Here is a 21,454-nt window from a genome sequence, read left to right as displayed (position 1 = left end):
CTGCATATTGTTTATCCATTCATCTGTTGATGAACACCTGAGTTGTTTGCACCTTTCAGCTATCGTGAATAATACTGCAATGAAACAATAGTGTATACTTATTTGTTTAGGCCTCCTGTTTTCAATTCTTCTGTGTATATACCTAGTAGTGGAATTGCTGAGTCATGCAGTAATTTTATTTTTAGCTTTCCAAGGAACTACCAAATTGTTTTCTGCAGTGGCTGCACCATTTTACATTCCCATCAGCAATGCAGGAGGGTGTCAACTTCCCCATATTCTTGTCAATACTTATAATTTTCTGTTTTTTAAAAATCAGCCATTGTAGCATATGTGAAATGATGTCGTGATTTTGACTTGCATTTCCCTAATGACAAATGATGCTAAGCATCTTTTCATGCACAACTGACCATTTGAAGATCTTTTTTGGAGAAAGATCTACTCAAGTCCTGTGCTCATTTTTTACTTGGATTGTTTGTCTTTTTGTAAAGCTGTAAGAGTTTTTTATGTATTCTGGATATTAAAGGCTCATCAGATAGATTATTTCCAAATGTTTTTCCCACCATTATTTTGTTCATTTCCTTGGTAATACCCTCTGTTGCACTGAAGTTTTCATTTTGAAAAGTCCAATTTATCTATTTTGCTGTTGTTGTCCATACTCTTGGTTTTTATCTAGGAATCCACTACCAAATCCAAGGTCATAAAGGTTTACCTCTATTTTCTCCTAACAGTTTTATTGTTTTGGCTCTTATATTTAAGGTTTTGATCCATATTGAGTTAACTTATATATGTGATGTGAAGTTGGGGGCCAACTGCATTCTTTTGGCATATGGAATCCAGTTATCACAAAAACATTTGTTTAAAAAAAGACTCTTTTTTCCACACTGAGCGAACTTGGCACCACTTTCAAAAATCAATTGGTCGTTTCCGGGCAATTTCGTAACTCTCAATTCTGTGCTATTGGTCTATGTGCATGTATCTCACTGTTTTGATTACTGCAGTAGCTCTCTAGTAAGTTTTGAAATCAATAAGTGTGAGTCCTCCAATTTCATTCTTCTTTTTCAAAATCGTTTTGGCTCTTCGGGGCCCCTTGCAATTCCACATGACTATGAGTCAGCTTTTTCATTTCTGCATCCTTTATCATGTTAACAGATGTATTTTTACATCTGAAAAATTTTAGATTTAATAACATGAACAACAGTCAGTCTTAAAATTGAACTAATTTTTATTTAACTTTACCAATTTGGTATTATTTTTTAAAACTCTGGCTAAGATGGTTGATGCTCTGTAAAGGACAAGTGGTATCAATTATAAAAGTATGTTCCAACAACAGCTTGGAAAGCTATCACTATACTCCACAGTCCAACTGCTTCAAGTCTCTTAAGACCCCCAGGGTTCCCAATGGAACACCACCCTGAGTTTGCTGTTGGCTATGGTTCAGCTAAAACTTGGTTCTAGTCATTGATCTGTCAGTTCCCAGATTACGGTGATTATACATGTCCTGGGGATGAAAGAAGATACCACACATACATTTCTATTGTCTTTAAACGCAAAGCACATGTAAGTCATAACTCTATGCTTAACCTACCACAGTAGGCCTGATTTCAAAATCAGTTTTTTAAAGCCTAGGAGAGATGAGAACATAGAAATACAAGGGAAAAAAAACCCACTATAGGTCCACATTCCCTTATCTAAAACTTTTGATGCCAAAGTTCAGAATTTTTCAGAATTCAGAAAGAAAATAACTCTTCTCTGTATATATTGTATATTACTATGCAACCTCAGTGGGGCCTGGGACAGCATCTCTTACTCAACCATGATCATGTTTTGCAGCCAAAAATGTGAACACTCTAATGGGATGAGTAAAAAACATAAGGAGTCTCATGTTGGCCGTGGTCAGGTTTTTTCCATCAGATCTGACAGGTTTTGTAATATGAATTACCAGAAAAATTTTTTTCTAGCACTTTTTGGATTTTTGAATTGTGAGTAAAGATTTATGCAAGTTTAACTACTAAGAGTATATTTAGAACAAAATAACAGAAAAGCTCTATTACAGCAGCTTGTCAGATACACATAGAGCAAAGAACTTGCAACTACCTTAGAATGAAAGACTATGAAGGAAAGATTCCTAGACTTTCATCACTTCTCAACATCTCACAAACTGGCTGTGGTAGTGGTTTAGTTGCCAGAAGTTGTGTTAACTCTCTGCGACCCCATGGACTGTAGCCTGCCAGGCTCCTCTGTCCATAGGATTTCCCAGGCAAGAATACAGGAATGGGTTGCCATTTCCTTCTTCAATCTCACAAGCTCAGTGTTTAGCAAATCAAAATTTCCCCCAGTAATCAGCTACAAATAAACTCTAACCCAGAAAGTGAACCCTAAATTTGCATAAAAGGAAAATCAGAATTGATATGTTGTTTCTAATTATCAAATTTACAGAAAATAGTTATTAATACCTAACATTAGCAAAGATGCAAGGACAGATATTGCCACCGCTGGATTGTGTAAGTTGCTTGGTAGCAATTTGACAAATGCAGCGACAGTTTCAATACTAGTCATACCCTTATAAATTCTAGAAATAGAATTTATAATTCTATTTCTATGAAACAATACTTGCTTTCTTAAATCAACTAGGACACAGCTCTATGATACATAATGCAATTATTTAATTTTGGAGGAAAATACTCATGACATGGAAAATTTTAACAATGTATTTAACGTGAAAAAGATTATAAAATGAGATTTTAGTACATACCCAAAATAATTGAAAGCAGGAACCCAAACACTTGTACACTAATGTTCATGGCAGTGTTATTCACAGCAGCCAACAGGTAGAAGCAATATAAGTGTTCACCCACGGATAAACGGATAAACAAAACAAACAATGCAACTTTGTTTAGCCTTAAAAGCAAGTTCTGACACATGTAACAACATGGATGAATCCTAAGGATATTATAAGTGAAATTAGCCAATCATAAAAGGTCAAATACTCTATGATTCCACCTACATGAGGTCCCTGAATAGTCAAATACAGAGGGAAAGAATGTAAATGGTGGATACCAGAGGCTGGTGGGAGGGAGGAACGGGAAGCCATTGTTTAATGGGTGCAGAGTTTCACTTCTGCAAGATGAACAAGCTCTGAAGATGGATGGTGGGGATGGTTACACAACGTGAACCTGTTTTATGCCACTGAACCATACATTTCAAAATGGTTACAATGGTAAACTTTACGTTATATATATTTTACTACAATGAGAGAAAAAAAAAAAAGGGTAGTTTAAAGTCTGCCAACAATTGTGGATAAGGTTGTAAGGCAGTAGGGACTGGGAGTTCTTAGATGAGCAGAAATAAGATCTGTGTCATGCTCTACCCTCCTTAGCAGAAACCTCTCTAAAGGGACCTCCCTGGTGGTCTACTGCTTAAGAATTTGCCTTCCAATGCAGGGATGTGGGTTCAATCCTTGGTTGGGGAATCAAGATACCACATGCCATAGGGTAACTAAGCCTACAGACCTCGAGCTCTAGAGCCTGCAAGCTCCAACTACTGAGCCCATGCACTGCAACTAAAGAAGGCCATGAGCTACAACCAAGACCCAGTGTAGACAAAAAAAATTGAAGAAAAAAAACAAAAAAAAACCAAAAACTCTCTCAAGTTCAAAATCTGTGTCAGTGGTGGTGGGTATAGAGGGCTCTCATGGTGCTCTTATCACCTGGCTTGTATTTTAACTCTCCCTTTTGCCATGAAACATTTCCAATTAACTGTAGAGGGTATTAAAAAACCCCAAAAACCTCCTATATACACTATGATATTTAAAATTTGTGTGGAGGTAAAAATAAACTTAAGCAAAAGATAATGGGTGGCAGAAGATCAGGAGTTTTTTCAGTTCAGTTCAGTTCAGTCGCTCAGTCGCGTCCAACTCTTTGCGACCCCATGAATCGCAGCACGCCAGGCCTCCCTGTCCATCACCAACTCCCGGAGTTCACTCACACTCACGTCCATTGAGTTGGTGATACCATCCAGCCATCTCATCCTCTGTCGTCCCCTTCTCCTCCTGCCCCCAATCCCTCCCAGCATCAGAGTCTTTTCCAATGAGTCAGCTCTTCACAAGAGGTGGCCAAAGTACTGGAGTTTCAGCTTTAGCATCATTCCTTCCAAAGAACATCCAGGACTGATCTCCTTCAGAATGGGCTGGTTGGATCTCCTTGCAGTCCAAGGGACTCTCAAGAGTCTTCTCCAACACCACAGTTCAAAAGCATCAATTCTTCGGCACTCAGCTTTCTTCACAGTCCAACTCTCACATCCATATATGACCTCGGGAAAAACCCTAGCCTTGACTAGACGGACCTTTGTTAGCAAAGTAATATCTCTGCTTTTTAATATGCTATCTAGGTCAGGGGCGGTGGCCGAGATGAGCAACCCCATGCCCGAGGTCAGGGGTGGCGGCCAAGAGGAGCTACCCCATGCCCGAGGTCACGGGCGGTGGCCGAGAGGAGCTACCCCATGCCCGAGGTCAGGGGCAACGGCCGAGAGGAGCTACCCCATGCCCGAGGTCAGGGGCAGTGGCCGAGAGGAGCAACCCCACATCCAAGGAGTGGCGGCTGAGTGGGCACAAGAGGGCAGAGAGGAGCTACTCCACGTTCAAGGTCAGGAGGGGCGGCCGTGAGAAGATACCCCTCGTCCAAGATAATGAGCAGTGGCTGCACTTTGCTGGAGCAGCCGTGAAGAGATACCCCATGTCCAAGGTAAGAGAAACCCAAGTAAGATGGTAGGTGTTGCGAGAGGGCATCAGAGGGCAGACACACTGAAACCATAATCACAGAAAACTAGTCAATCTAATCACACTAGGACCACAGCCTTGTCTAACTCAATGAAACTAAGCCACATTGTGTGGGGCCACCCAAGATGGGCGGGTCATGGTGGAGAGAACTGACAGAATGTGGTCCACTGGAGAAGGGAATGGCAAACCACTTCAGTATTCTTGCCTTGAGAACCCCATGAACAGTATGAAAAGGCAAAATGATAGGATACTGAAAGGGGAACTCCCCAGGTCGATAGGTGCCCAATATGCTATAGGAGATCAGTGGAGAAATAACTCCAGAAAGAATGAAGGGACGCAGCCAAAGCAAAAACAATACCCAGTTGTGGATGTGACTGGTGGTAGAAGCAAGGTCCGATGCTATAGAGAGCAATATTACACAGGTGTTTTTTACTTGTATATATTTTTCAAAATTTCCACAGTGAACATAATATAAATGTGAACATGTCAAGAAGCAGCTCAGCCTTAACATGCTCAAACCAAAGTTGTTGATTTCTGCCCTGCACTCTGCCTTCGCTCTATAAAAGACTTGTGAATAGTGAATTATCAATAACCACAGAGAACACTAAACAGGGTTAGTTGCTCAGTCATGTCCAACTCTTTGGGGGCCCATGGACTCAGCCTGCCAGGCTCCTCTGTCCATGGAATTTCCCAGGCAAGAATATTGGAGTAGGTTGCCATTCACTTCTCCAGGGGATCTTCTCAACCCAGGGCTTGATCCTTGGTCTCCAACATAACAGGCAGATTCTTAACCATCCGAGCCACCAGAAAAGCCCTCTACAAAAGACTTGCTATACCCCAAGTCTCCCCCATCTCAGTAATTTTGTCAAATTAATCAGACCAAAACTGTTAGAATCATCCCTGACCCCCAACTCTCCTACTGAAAGGTTGTTGTTGAATCACGCGAATACACCGGGATTCTTGGCCCCCGGAGGAGAAGAATTCAATCCGGGGCCAGAGACGAGGCTTGATCGCTCAGAGCTTTTGTGTAGTAAAGTTTTATTAAAGTATAAAGGAGATAGAGAAAGCTTCTGACATAGGCATCAGAAGGGGGCAGAAAGAGTACCCGCTTGCTAGTGTTAACAATGAGGTTATATAATCCAAAGAATGTCTGGAGGTTGTAAAGACCTCCTCCGACCTACTCCCATAATTTACATTTTAAGATAACACTGTCCTCAGGCAAGATACATCCTTGTAAAGACCAGGTATACTCCCATAATTAACATTTTAAAATAACAGAAGGTTGAATCCAAAGACTGTCCTTAGGCAGGATACATTATTGGTATATAATCCTAAGGAATGTGGAGAAAGAAAAAAAGTTTGTCTTTTTTTCCTCCTTGAGAATTCCAGACCCCTCTCTCCTTGGGGACCCCTAGACTCCCTATCAACCTGCCTAGGAAATGACTCTCTCACTACCCCCACATTTGGCTCCTCAATAAATCACATTAGTTGAATTTTCACAATCTACCCAGAAATCAGCTACATGTCACCATTCCCACTGGGCCTAGACAATAGAGACTAACACTTGGAAAGTGCTTACTATGCTCCAGCGCCTGTTTTGTGCTAAGTCCCTTTTATATATGAACCCATCTCCTCCTCACAACTGCCCTAAAAAGGTAAAGATAAGTACTATATAATAGTTTCTTTTATACTGATGAGGAGGCATGGAGAAGCCAAGGATTTTTCCCAAGATTACACAGCTCATAAGCAGGACAATCCTAATTTGAACCCAGGAGCTCACAGGCTGTGCTTGTACCTGTATTATACTAGCCTTGGATACGGAGAAGGCAATGGCACCCCACTCCAGTACTCTTGCCTGGAAAATCCCATGGACGGAGAAGCCTGGTGGACTACAGTCCATGGGGTGCTAAGAGTTGGACACGATTGAGTGACTTCCCTTTCACTTTTCACTTTCATGCACTGGAGAAGGAAATGGCAACCCACTCCAGTGTTCTTGCCTGGAGAATCCCAGGGATGGGGGAGCCTGGTGGGCTGTGGTCTATGGGGTCGCACAGAGTCGGACACGACTGAAGCGACTTAGCAGCAGCATCAGCAGCCTTGGATACAGAGAAGGCAATGGCACCCCACTCCAGTACTCTTGCCTGGAAAATCCCATGGATTGAGGAGCCTTGTAGGCTGCAGTCCATGGGGTCGCTAAGAGTAGGACGAGACTGAGCGACTTCACTTTCACTTTTCACTTTCATGCATTGGAGAAGGAAATGGCAACCCACTCCAGTGTTCTTGCTTGGAGAATCCCAGGGACAGTGGAGCCCGGTGGGCTGCCGTCTATGGGATCGCACAGAGCCGGACACGACTAAAGCGACTTAGCAGCAGCAGCAGCCTTGGATAGCTTGCTTTCCTGCATTATTCAAGTCTCTGTAAAATACCCCTGCCTCCGAGACACTGTCCATCAAATCCTAAATTACACAGCCCCAGAGTAGAGCCCTTGCTCACCTTTCCTTTAGTACTTAATAATCACTTATTACAGATTGTAAGTGAGGGCTTCCCTCATAGCTCAGTTGGTAAAGAATCTGCCTGCAATTCAGGAGACCCCAGTTCGATTCCTGGGTCAGGAAGATCCACTGGAGAAGGGATAAGTTACTCACTCCAGTATTCTTGGGCTTCCCTTGTGGCTCAGCTGGTAAAGAATTTGCCTGCAATGTGGGAGTCCTGGGTTCAATCCCTGAGTCTGGAAAATCCCCTGGAGAAGGGAAAGGTTACCCACTTCAGTATTCTGGCCTAGAGAATTCCATGGACTGTATAGTCCATGGGGTCGCAAAGAGTCGGACACAACTGAGTGACTTTCACTTCAGTTCTTCAGATTATGTGAGTTCCACGAGGGCAGAGATTGTGCCCTGTTTGTAGCTGAATCCCAAGCACCTAGGATAGTGTCTGGGCCACAGCAGACGCTCCGCAATTCTCTGCTGAATGACTGGCCAAACGGATGTCTGACCTCTCCAAGACTGGCTGCCTGCTGGAGTCAGACAGACCCAAATTCAAATCCAGACCCATCACTTCCTAACTCGGTGACTTTTGGCAGCTTAACCAACCTTTCTATGCTTCAGAGTCTACACTGAAAAATGGGGCTAATAGTATTGATACTTCCTCTTAAGGCTGTTTGGCAAAAGAAATGAGCTGTAAAATGTTTAGCATGGCACCTGCACAGAGTAAACATTAGATAAATATTAGCTACAAGTATTATATAATGAGAGAGGGGAAAATGTTACCTTTGAACCTTCCTGAAGCTCTTTTCAATTAAAAAAAAAGGAATACAGCCTTTGGAATATGTCACAGAATAAGAATGCTGACAGCAGTTTATTAAATCTTTGTATCAAAAAATTAGGAAGGTGTTTGTAAATTCAGTCTAATACTGAAAATGAAGAAATGTAAATCCAATTTTTATGCATTCCCTACTATATTAGTATTTATATATTTCTGTGCATTATTTAAAGTTTGAATATATAGACACATTTTTCAAGCCACCAGTTGAATAGCAGGCTGAGACAACAAAAATTTCTTCCAAATGCATCAGTTTTTAATAGTTCAGGACGTTATCTTAGGCTAAATAGAACTGAAGGTCCACGCCATGAAGGTGACTGAATTCCCATCTAAAGAGCCTCTAGTGCTGCCACAGCTCCAGGAAAATGGGATAAGAAAATAAAGGACAGCCCAGCAACACAAGCCTCATCCTCTTCCTCGTTCACCCTCTAATAGCCAGGGCTGCCCAAAGGTGGGACACCTAGACCTGGGCCCTTCTGTTGAAGGAGTGGCAAGGGCCATGACCGTCCTAACTGAGGACCTGGAAACTGTACTATTAACAGGTGGCTGTTTGAAGGAAGCTCCGATTTTGGATGTGAAGGGAGGAATCATAGCAAGAAGTATCTGCCCGAGTCCCAGGGTGCTGAGCTCTTTCTGCAGGACTGCAGCCCTAGCGACGAGGACTGCTCTAGATGGGCCTAGGGACGTGGATGATTCCCAATCCTCACTCTCACAGTCTTCTGAGCACAGTGCTTCTTAGCTAGGAATGTAATGCTTTAGAAGGTTTGAACCCATGCTCTTTGCTCCACAGAAGAATAACCAACTCCTCATGTCTCTTCGTTCATTAAGCTCTGATTGTGTAACTTGAAATACTAGTTCAGTTGCCAGCTGGTACAGACCTCCTCCTCCTCTCCCTGGCAGCTGGGGGTGGGGCATGGTGACAGGGGAGGCAGGCAGATCCAGACAGGAACATTCCACCCCAATTTAGGAGCTCTTTTAATGAGCTGGAAAGCTGTTTCTTTTAGAATCCCATTAGGGACTTCAGCCTTGTGATTATCCTCCAGCTGGCCAGAAGCAGCTAAGATGGCTCAGGCATTTCTACTCTAGAAAATATCACCAGATAGTTCTTTAATGAGACGTCCAAAACAAAAAGATCACCTGAACCCAGGGAAATCACCTTAGAGAAGAAAATATTTAAAATTTCTCAATATATGTATTTAATGTGCTAATAACAGAAATCATAATACAAATGACTGCCTCTCCCCAAGCAGTGATTAAGAATCCTAAGACTTGTTCCAGGATCAAATGTCTTATGTTACTGGTGCTCTGTGAGCTTATCTCATGCCTATTTTTTTTCCTGGTCCTTCCTGTCCCTGTAGCAAGTTTATATAAGCATAGTTAGTTCACACAAAATAATACCTATCATTTATTTAGCATGCAATGTGAACTAAGCACTACAGCTTAGTAAAAACAGCCATTAAGACACTGGCATGTGGCCTTTAGGTAAATAAACACACAAGTGACATCCAGAGAGAACAGATGCCTGCACAGGGTTGGGGAACAGAAGAGATTCCTGAGCCGCTTGGCTGGGCTGGAGGAGGCTGCCTCTAACATGAGCCCTGAGGAAACAGGAGACCATCTAAGAGTCAGCTATGACAACAAAATCCACACTGGAACTAAACTGGAGGTGAAAAAGCTCCGTAAGTGGGCGCCTCGTGAGCTGACCACAAATCAAAAAGGTCAAGGTTTTTAAGTGTTGTCTTCTCTTATTCTACGTATCAATGAACCATTTCTCAATTGAATTGTGACATGCGATGGAAAGTGAATTTTATATGATGACTGGTGACAACCAGCTCAGTGGCTGGACCGAGAAGAAGCTCCAAAGCACTTCCCAAAGTCAAGCTTACACCAAAAAAAAAGTCATGGTCACTGTTTAGTGCTCTGCTGCCCATCTGATCCACTATAGCTTTCTGAATCCCAGCAGTGAAACCATTACATCTGAGAAATATCCTCAGTAAATCAATGAGATACACCGAAAACTGCAATGCCTGCAGCCGGCATAGTTCAACAGACAGGACCCAATTCTTCTCTATGACAACGCCTGACTGCACATCGATACTTCAGAAGTTGAGCAAATTGGGCTACAAAGTTTTGCCTTGTCCGCCATATTCACTTGACCTCTTGCCAACCAACTACCACTTCTTCAAGCATCTTGACAAATTTTTTTCAAGGAAAATGCTTCCACAACCAGCAGGAGGCAGAAAATGCTTTCCAAGAGTTCACTGAATCCCGAGGTGCAGATTTTTATGTTACAAGAATAAACAAACATTTCTTGTTGGCAAAAATGTGTTGGTTGTAATGGTTCCTATTTTGATTAATAAAGGTGTGTTTCAGCCTAGTTATAATGATTTCAAATTCATGGTCCAAAACTGCAATTACTTTTTCATCAATCTAAATAACATAATGACAGTAGTAGTGGGAATAAACAGAATTAGATGAAGTTCAGTGATATTAAGGCCTTAGAATCAACAGGCTGATTGGAAAGAAAGATAAGAGATACCTAGACCAGGAGTCCTGACTGACCTGGGCATCTGGGGTCACTAAGCTAGAAGGCCCTTTAAGCTCTGTAGCTCCTCTTTCACCAATTTCAGTAGGAAATCTTAACCTTCTATTTGGGAGAGACAGTGGAAAACTAGATGCTTTCAAATGAAAACATCACTGAGTTCTATTGCCCCATTAACCAAACTACATTCATTTGTTCATTCAAACAGCAAGTATCTGCTGCATGTCTGCCACATACCAGCACAGGGCAAAGCTCTGGGGATGAGAGTGGCTGCAGACCCTGCCCTCCGGCCCTCTTCACTGTGCCCACCCTCCTCAGCCTAGAGCCTCTCTCATGGCTTGGTTTCCATTCCCACTCAGCTTCTCATGAGTGAACATTCAGCCATTCAGCACTTTTTTCCGTGATTTCAATCTACTGGTATTTGCCCCTTATGGACATTTTTCATGCTCAAAATTCTTCCATCTTAAACAAACAAACAAACAAACAAAAAAAAAACCCTTTTTCCTTGGCAACATAGCAGGATCAAAATGTCAAATGTGCATGCCCTCTGCCCCCACTTTAGGAATTTGTTAAATGGAAATTTGTGTACACATATGAAAAAATACACAAGTAATATGTACAAGTATGTTCTAAGGAACATTATGTGAGGGAGCAAAAATGTCTAAATAAAACTCAAATATCCAGAGAATACTACAGCACAACAGAATACTATATATCTGCTGCATGTAGCCACATGCCTAAAATACACAGATTGTACACCTGAAACTATCACAACATTGCTAATAGCTATACTCCAATATAAAATAAAAAGTTTAAAAAAATAAATAAAAATAGAAAAAGAATATATGGATAAGATTCTAAGAATACAAGCTTCAGCAGACTATATAGCAATAAACCCAATTTTTAAAAAGTGTATGTATGTGGTAGCACATGCACCGAAAATTCTGAAGGATGTGCCTCAAATTATAAACAGTGGTATAAATGTGACTATGTGAGAGAAATGAGAGAATGTGATTATGGACGTGAGTCTCAGTCCTATTTTTTTAATTTAAAGATTTTATCGTGAGTACATACTGTTTTAGTAAGCAGAATAAAACAATAAAGACAAGACACTACCATAAAAAGGAAACACAAGTTTATCGACCTTTCCCACTGCATCTACTGCATTATACTACTATTACTACTAAGTCGCTTCAGTCGTGTCCGACTCTGTGCGACCCCATAGACGGCAGCCCACCAGGCTCCCCCTCCCTGGGATTCTCCGGGCAAAGAACACTGGAGTGGGTTGCCACTTCCTTCTCCAATGCATGAAAGTGAAAAGTGAAAGTGAAGTCGCTCAGTCGTGTCTGACTCTTAGCGACCCCATGGACTGCAACCTACGAGGCTCCTCGGTCCATGGGATTTTCCAGGCAAGAGTACTGGAGTGGGGTGCCACTGCCTTCTCCGCTACTGCATTATAACAGTCCAAAATCCTTACTTACTCCCACCAGGGCACTGGGTGAGTTGGTGGGCCTCCGGTGGGGATCAGCCTCTACTACCTGGCACCTGGCTCTAGCTAAAGTCATGCATGAGGCGCACACAGATAAACTTAATGTGCTTTTTTTCCCCCTTACCTTAGTGACATCTGAACAGCCATTAACATAACTGACCATGTGACCGTGATCTCTTATGAAGATTCTCATCCCTTGCTTTCCTTCCCTTGGAGATTCTTACATCTCTTCTGGTCTCTTCTGTTGGTGCCTCTGCCCTAACTGAACGTTCACTTCTAAAAATATCCAGGGCTCTATCTGAGGCCCATTCCTCTGTAATGTGCCAGTAGCATCTGTTAACACCTCTAGGCCAAAGTTTCCAAGTGCATCACTCTATTTCTGATGTTTTTTTTGAACACCAGGTTTATACATCCAACTGCCTATGGGATGACTTGACTGAGAAATCTCCCAGGCATCTCAGATGCAGTGTTCATACAGAACTTATGTTTACACATGCGTGTGAACACACACAGAGCTATTCTTTCTCCATTACTTCTGGTTTCAGTAAATGGCACCACCATCTATTCAGCTCATCCAGTCAGACGCCTGCGTGTCCTCCCGGACTCCCTTCTCCGCCTCATCCCCACAGCCAACATCACCAGCGTATGGTGCTCTGTGTTTCTTGATGCTGTCTTCCTCTCTCATCTTACACTGCTAAGCCTCCAGGAGCCCTTATCTGGACTATAGCACTAATCTCCTGACCTGCCAGCAACTTTTGCCCCTCCCAATCCTTTCTCCCTAGAGCAGCCAGAGACCTTTGAAAATACAGTTCTGACCAAGTACTCTTCTACTTTAAACCCTTTAGTGGCTTCCCATTAAGAAGAGATTTTCAAATTTATGACAACAGGCATGTGTTATTTCTGTAATGGGGGAAAATAAGAACAATAATTTTTAAAAGAAGTGTGGTTAAAAAGAGACTGTAAGTACAATGAGAGCAGGGGTCATGTCTATTTAATCTGATGCAGACCCTCAGTGCCTAGTCAAGGTCTCTGCATTCAACTGACCCTAATAAATACTGGACTACTGAACATAGAATAAATGAATAAGATACAGCAGAACTTAGAATGGCCGTAGAGTTGAGGAAGGTATATTTTTATTTGTTGTGCTTTGTTTTGTAAGATGAAATATATATTCCCATGGTATATATTATGTATTCATATACACACACATGTTGATAGGCAAGAGTGAAAGAAAAACAGGTAGGAGGGAGCACTGATGGAGAGAGGGGGTGAACCTCAATCAGAGAAGCAAAGATGAGTGTAAACAAAAATTTACATGTACATTACACACACACACACACACACACACACACACACACATTTATATATGGAAAAGAACAAAAAGCAGTTGAGAGCATCTCCTGAAGGCTTCCACTTCCTCTCTGGTTTACGGAGATGCTCTACTAAGCACGAGGGGAAAGGGTGTGACTAAGGACATGAAGAAAGCAGTGAGGAGTAGAAACCTTATCTGTGATTGATGAGAGCCATTAGGTGTGTGTGCTTCAGTTTCTTTTCTGCTGGCTTTGCCCTGAACTCCTTCAATGCTCAAGATCGTTTTTCTTTTTGACCTCTTGCTCCTGAGAAACAGTTCCCCGGAGTCAGTACGAGAAACAAGTGTTTCATAATAACTGGAGGACTTTGATGAAATAATTCCTACACCCCAACCAATGAAGATCCTCTCTTAGTAAGCGGAGGAGGGGTGGCTCTCTTTGCTCTAAGGAAGTTTGGTCTCTTGAGACACAAGTCACTGGCTTCATGGACCACATTTTCTCCCTAGTCACTGTACTGACCACTGCTGAGCACACTGGGTTAGCGATCACACCCGTCAGTCAAAACCATACTGACGTGAAATGTCCACTCTGTCTTTCCATCTGACTGAGAAACAGCAACATGGAGCAGAGAGGAAATATAGATGGGCTATTATCTACTCACACATGGCTGGGATGGGAAGGGCACATTTCCTTGTGGGTTACAATCAAGACAGTCATCCTTGCCACAAGATAAAAGGGGAAAAATAGACTTCTTTCTTTATTATCTTTCTTGTCCTCCTGGCTCAAAACTAATACTTTATCTACTTATGAGAACTTGAATCCAAGTATGCTTTGGAGTTGAACTGCTATCGCCTGAAAATAGCACAGAGGGAAAAAAAAAATCAGAATTTTTAACCTTTTAACAGTTTCTTGTTCATGAAATATGGGCTGCAATTTTACTTGAGACTTCAAAGATGTCAGAGTTACAGAAACTGACAAATACAAGGAGAAGCTTACATTCTGGATTTTTTCAGCTGGCTGCTGCAATTTTGTTACTAAATCTAGTGCTCAGTTACACGTAAGTATCCATTTAGAGATAAAACAAACTTATGGGTACAAAGAGACCTGACAATTATCTATTTCAATTCCCTGGTCTTCTAGATGAGGAAATAATGATGACAGAGAATGCTCATGATTAAATGCATGCATGCATGCATGCTCAGTCGTGTCTGTCTCTGCCAATCCATGGACCCACTAAGCTTCTCTGTCCATGGGATTTCCCAGGTAAGAATACTGGAGTGGGTTGCCATTTCCTCCTCCAGGGGATCTTCCCTACCCAAGGATCAAACTCACCTCTCCTGAGTCTCCTGCATTGCAGGAGGATTATTTTATCACTTGAGCAATTGCGGCAGACCCAAGATTAAATGGTTTGCAGCAAATCTGGGGATAGACCCCAAGTCTCCTAAATCCCAGCCCAGAGAACATTCCACCACACACCAGCCCCCAACTCTGACTGCAAGTAAGGAAAGAAGTGAATTTGGTGAAACTGGAGATTCAGAGCATATGTAGAAATCTGTTTCACAAGCATGATCAAATGCCTCATTAACAATTATTTAAAGAAGTACTAAACATATGCATTTAGTTCTGTTCCCTCTTCAAATACAAGAACATAAAAGAGATAAAGACAGAAAACAGAACTAGAGAGAGTAACACAATTTTGAAAGATGGAGAGCAAACAGACAAACGGCAACTGGCTGAATAGACTAGAGAAAGCTCAGTCCCAAACTGGGACCACTTAGAAACAGCCCCATTTAAATGATAAATCCCTAAGACTCCGAGGCTGGTGGCACCAGGTTCCTCTGGAACTGGTGGTAGAGGTGGGGCAGGGCAACGGCTGAAAGTCTGCTTAAGAAGTTTAAGACCCTCAGTACTCTCCCTTAATCCCTGAAGACAAGTAATTGTTCAACCCCCCAGGTGCCACCTGGGAGAAGACTAGAAATGTATCTCCTGAAAACAGCCAATAAAGGATCTTTGGACTAGAGGAGTCTAGGCATAGTTGGGAAAGGGATTCCATACTGAAGAGATTACATGAAAAATTACTGCTCAACAGAGAGGCCACCAGCCTTCAACTTGGCTTTCTGACTAGTCATATTTTCACTGGGAATCTGATTGCTGCTGCTGCTGCTGCTAAGTCGCTTCAGTCGTGTCCAATTCTGTGTGACCCCATAGATGGCAGCCCACCAGGCTTCCCCATCCCTGGGATTCTCCAGGCAAGAACACTGGAGTGGGTTGCCATTTCCTTCTCCAGGGAATCTGATTAGGCTCATTTAAAAAAAAAGGACATAACTATACTAACAGCAAGATTTCCAAAATAAAACAAACAGTGTAGCTTGGTCGCCATAGAATGAAGCCCCAAACTGCCAAACCCCATTCACTTTCAAAGCTAATCTAAAACAGGAGGAAACAGAAAGACTTCCCAGATATTAAGGTAAGCACATAGTAGAGAAACACCAAAGCAATTTAGAGGAAAGAGAAAGTCACAAAAAGATGAAATCTAAAAATAAAATTAAAGACTCAAGCATCTTCAGAGATCTGAGAAAAGTATATTCATGAAATAAGGACAAGATGTTATTAAAGAAAGAGAAACAGAGAATGAAAAAGAGCTCACAGACATTTAAAATGAAGGCAGATTAAAAATTCAATAGATGGCCTGAAAGAGAATTCAGGAATGTCCAAGAAAGTTGAACAGGATGACAGAGATGAAAAACAGGAAAGATAGAGAGTTTAGGGGCCAAATCAGGACAGCTAATATCCAAATAACAGTGTTCATAGTCAAAGAAAAGAAGTACTTGTGATTTTCAAAATCAAAGGACATTTTCTCCCAGAATTAAAGGACATTGTTTTTCCTTTACAGAAAGGACAGAAGTAGGATGTGGGAGAATGGGGTTTCCATAGTAAAAAGGCCAACTGGGTTTCCAGCATATAAAATGCAGACAGACCTACACCAAAGTACGTGCCTGAGTGGGTGCTTCGTCGTGTCCAACTCTCTGCAACCCCATGGACTGTAGCCTGCTAGGCTCATCTGTCTATGGAATTTCCCAGGCAAGAATACTGGAGTGGCTTGCTATTTCCCTCTCCAGGGGATCTTTCTGACCCAGGGACTGAACTGGCGTCTTCTGCATTGGCAGGTGGATTCTTTAACACTGAGCCATCTGTAAGCGCACCCAAGGTACATCATAGTAATTCCCAGAGAAAGAGCTTTCATATGAAGGATTTTAAGTCAGAATGACAGGAATTTCTCAAATGTAACTATGGATGGCAGAAACTTCAAAATTCTGAGAACAGGTGATTTCTGCCTTAGAAATATAAACTTAGTCAAGCCATCAATTAAATGCCAGTGGAGAACAAAGGCAATGTCGGATCTACAAGTCCCAAAAAGTTACCTCTCACATCCACTTTTTCATAAGAAACTGGAGAATGTGCTCCACCAAAATGAAGTCATAGACAAAGAATAAGTTATAAGTTCCAGAGACTGACAGCTCCAAAACAGTAGAGGCAAAAGGAGACCTCAGAAGGGCAGCAAAAGGGAAGCCTCAGCTGTTTTATGACTGAGAAAGCAACTGAGACAGATCAGAGGCTCTGGGAGGAGTTTCCCCCAAAGATGAACCTGGTAGATCCTCTATGTCGGCTAATTTAGGGAGAAGATTTACAACTGGGGTAGAGTCTGAGGCTGAATATGCATAAGTCCATAAAAAATTAAGAGATTAAAAAAGTCAGTATCCGCTGGGCCGTCTTGAGAGGAAAAGTAATCAAACGACATTACAGGGCTCTTCTGTAGAAAGTATCACGAGCTATAACAAACACTGCCTACTGATCTCACCAAAATTACAATACAATACAAATTACAATATAACACAGCTAAGAGGGTGGGGGCTGGAAAGTGTGTGAGGAGGGGAGGGGGCAAGGGCAGATGAAGGAAGCTAAATACTCACTTTTTCAGCAATTGATAACTCCTCAAAATAAAACAAATAGATAAGTAACAACACAAATATGTTAATTAAAGATATAGAAGTAATTACTAAAATAATGAGATAAAGTTGAAAACATGTGCCTCTGGGGAATAGAAAATGAAAGAGGAGATGCTGCTATTTTTCATAACAAATCTTGAATATTAATTTTCTAATTATGTAAAATGCTATAAACTATACAAAACTTTGACAAAAATAAAAGCTTAATTCTTTTCCATTAGAAAAATGTGGTGGGGGTGAGCGGCGAGAGCTCATGTTAAACATCTCATGACAGACACATATCACACAAGAATCCATGTTCCAGCACCTACTGTGCATCAGTGTTGTGAGAGAGGCAGAAGATGCAACAGCTAATAAAGCAGAAGTCTCTTTTCAGGGAAGTTATATTCCATAATAACAACTAAACATAAATCCTTTATAAGTAACTGATTCTGCTTAGGGATAAGGAAATACAGTGGTCATGGTAGAGAATAATAGAGAAAATAAGAATTTTTGAGTAGTGCGGTCAGATCAGAGGAGGTTCCCTGAGGAGTGATATTTGAGACCTAAGGGATGAGACAGAGTTGGTTATGCAGGACTAAAGGAAGAACACTCAGAAAGAAAGAGCATTCAGGATTGGGGTGGCAGGGGGAGGGGAAGGCAGGCGGGGAAGCAAGCCAAGGGTTCTGAATCGGAAACCTTGCTGTGTTGAAGGATATGACTAAAAGCAGTCAGTGTAGCTGAAGACTGAAGGAGTCAGAGGCTGAGGAATGAAGTGAGGCTGAAGAGGAGGTGGGGGGAAGGGACACACGCACTGCCGGGTGAGCAGAGAATGGCATCTCAGTGTTTCTGAGTGCTCTGCCGATCTCTGAGTTGGGAACGGTCTCCTGGAGAAGGGAATAGCAACCCACTCCGGGACTCCTGCCTGGAGAATCCCATGGACAGAGGCTCTTGGTAGGCTACAGTCCATGAAGTCGCAGAGTTTAACATGACTGAAGCCACGAAGCATGCATGCACACGCCGTGGCAAGACGAGACACAACAGACCAGTTGCTAGACACTGTCAACGGTGAGTCAGGCTGCCGCTGGCACCAACCGCCACCTGTTTCCTAAAGGTGTCACTTGCTCCACAGATCAGCAGTAAGCACTGGTCCTGAGAAGGGCTTGTCCCCCAAACAGCTCCCATAGGGCAGCCGGAGACCTCACCTCACTACCTGTGTGGCTCCCTTTCAAATAGCAGCTTGTGGAGGGCAAGAAGCTTTTCATTAGGCAAATCCAGTGTTGGTGCAAAGACTCATGAGGTAATGCCAGTGAGGGGTCACACTGTGGCAGAGCAGACACAAAGCTGTGTGACCTTGGGCACACATGTAACTTCTCTGAGCCTCCGTTTCCTCACCATATTGTGACAATGAAACGGAGGACAAGTCTTTGCTCAAACTATCATACAACTGAACTCATTTCACATGCTAGCAAGATAATGCTCAAAATCCGTCAAGCTAGGCGTCACCAGTATATGAACCGAGAATTTTCAGAAGTACAAGCTGGATTTAGAAAAGGCAGAGGAACTATAGATCAAATGCCAACATCCATTTATGATCAAATGCCAGATCATAGAAAAGACAAGGGAATTCCAGAAAAACACCTACTTCTGCTTCATTGACTATGTTAAACCCTTTGGCTGTATAGATTAAAACATACTGGAAAATTCTTAAAGATGGGAATACCAGACCACCTGACCTGCCTCCTGAGAAACTTGTATGCAGGTCAAGAAGCAACCATTAGAATCGGACATGGAACAATAGACCGATTCCAAATTGGGAAAGGAGTACATCAAGGTTGTGTACTGTCAGCCTGCTTATTTAACTTCTATGCAGAGTACATAATACAAAATGCTGGGCTGGATGATTCACAAGGTGGACTCAAGACTGCCAGGAGAAATAACAACTGCAGATATACAGATGATAACATGCTAATGGCAGAAAGGGAAGAGAAACCAAGAAGCCTCTGATGTAGGTTAAAAAAAAAGAGAGAGTGAAAAAGCTGGCTCGAACCTCAACAGTCAAAAAATTAAGATCATGGCATCCAGTCCCATCATTCGTGTTGCTTGCTAAGTCACTTCAGTTGTGTCTGACTCTTTGGGACTCCACGGACTGTAGCCCACCAGTCCATGGGATTGGATTGTGGATGGGATTCTGTCCTCTGTCCATGGGATTCTCCAAGCAAGAATACTGGATTGGGTTACCATCCAGGGTATCTTCCTGACCCAGGGATCGAACTCACATCTCTTATGTCTCCTGTATTGGCAGACAGGTTCTTTACCACTGAGCCACCAAGGGAAGACCTTTGGTCCCATCACTTCATGGCAAATAGATGGGAAAAAGTGAAAGCAGTGACAGATTTATTTTCTTGGGCTCCAAAATCACTGCAGACAGTGACTACAGTCACAAAATTAAAAGACGCCTGTTCCTTGGAAGAAAAGCTATGACAAACCCAGAGAGCATATTAAAAAGCACAGACATCACTTGGCTGACAAAGGTTCATATAGTTAAAGCGATGGTTTTTCCAGTAGTCATGTACAGATGTGTGAGTTGGACCATAAAGAAGGCTGAGCACTGAAAAATTGATGCTTTCATACTGTGGTGCTGAAGAAGACTCAAAGAGTTCCTTGGACAGCAAGGAGAGTAAACCAATCATTCCTAAAGGAAATCAACCCTGAAAATTTACTGGAAGGACTGATGCTGAAGCTGAAGCTCCAGTACTTTGGCCACCTGATGCCAAGAGCCATCTCACTGGAAAAGACCCTGATGCTGGCAAAGACTGTGAGCAAGAGGAGAAGGGATGGCAGAGGATGAGATGGTTAGATAGCATCACTGACTCAAACTCCAGGAGATAGTGAAGGACAGGGAAGCCTGGCATACTACAGTCAATGCAGTTGCAAACAGTCGGACACAGCAACTGAACAACAACAAAGGTACTGGAGCCAAGGAGGACAATTAAGTAGAAACCCAGGATAATACCCCATTTCTGACACTTTGCAAATGGGGAGGATGATGGTATTAAGATGGGATGTGGAAAGGCAGGTTCAGGGAGATAGGATCTGGAAGTGAATCAAGAGTTCTCCTTGAGCACAAGGCATCCGAAGTGTCCAGGAAGCAGTCAGATGTGGGGCCTGGAGGTCAGAAGAGGTCAGTATTGGACACATACGTACAATGGGGAGTCATCAGCTAATTGAAGGTGTGTAAAGCCCTGGGACGGAGCAACCCACTCCAGTACTCTTGCCTGGAAAATCCCATGGATGGAGGAGCCTGGTAGGCTGCAGTCCATGGGGTCGCTGAGTCGGACATGACTGAGTGGCTTCACTTTCACTTTTCACTTTCATGCATTGGAGAAGGAAATGGAAACCCACTCCAGTGTTCTTGCCTGGAGAATCCCAGGGACGGCGGACCCTGGTAGGCTGCCGTCTACGGGGTCGCACAGAGTCGGACACGACTGATGTGATTTACCAGCAGCAGCAGAGCCCTGGGAACCAATAAGCGTGCAGAGTGAGAAGCAGGTCTAAGCCACAACTTGAAGAATTCTCCACATTCAGAGGTCCCCAAAAGGAGATGCCAGCAAAGGATCAAATGGCTAGTAGGTAGAAGGGAATTTCAAGAACAGAATGGAAAACTGTGCTAAAAGCTAATCAGGGATCTAGAAAGACAGGATGGGAATGTACTTATTGGAGGCAGAGACACATAGAACTTGAATGACCCTGAGAAACCACACAAGAGTGATGAGAAAAGGTATTAGACCATCAAGGGTAAGGTAACATGAGTAATAAAGAGCTATAGTACATCTAGACGTTTTAGAAATTCTAAAAGGGTACAGAGAAAATGGGGGGAGAGACAGACAGGGATATTAGGGTCTAACAAGATATCTGGCTCTTTAATTTTTAATACAGGGCTACCAAAGAACTAGGGGGCTTCCCAGGGGGCTCAGCAGAAAAGAATCCACCTGACAATGCTGGAGATGCCAGATACCCAAGTTTGATCCCTGG

General features: G+C 42.6%; 1 protein-coding gene across 3 annotated transcripts in view; it reads right to left on the bottom strand.

The window, feature by feature from the left end:
• ANO6 (anoctamin 6) overlaps positions 1 to 21,454 on the bottom strand; it is a 234,930-nt gene that overhangs the window by 150,122 nt on the left and 63,354 nt on the right. The window contains exon 1 of one of the 3 annotated variants that reach the window (XM_027542644.1): positions 2,753 to 2,936. The exons of the other annotated variants lie outside the window; for them this stretch is intronic. Within the exon in view, the coding sequence (XP_027398445.1) occupies positions 2,753 to 2,921 (169 nt within the window). The 5' untranslated portion in view covers positions 2,922 to 2,936. Of the gene's footprint in view, positions 1 to 2,752; positions 2,937 to 21,454 lie in introns of those variants that run through there. 3 annotated transcript variants of the gene reach the window in all.

This window comes from Bos indicus x Bos taurus, chromosome 5 (assembly GCF_003369695.1).
Source record: "Bos indicus x Bos taurus breed Angus x Brahman F1 hybrid chromosome 5, Bos_hybrid_MaternalHap_v2.0, whole genome shotgun sequence".
Taxonomy (NCBI): Eukaryota; Metazoa; Chordata; class Mammalia; order Artiodactyla; family Bovidae; genus Bos; species Bos indicus x Bos taurus.
This window is presented reverse-complemented; position numbering and strand designations above follow the sequence as displayed.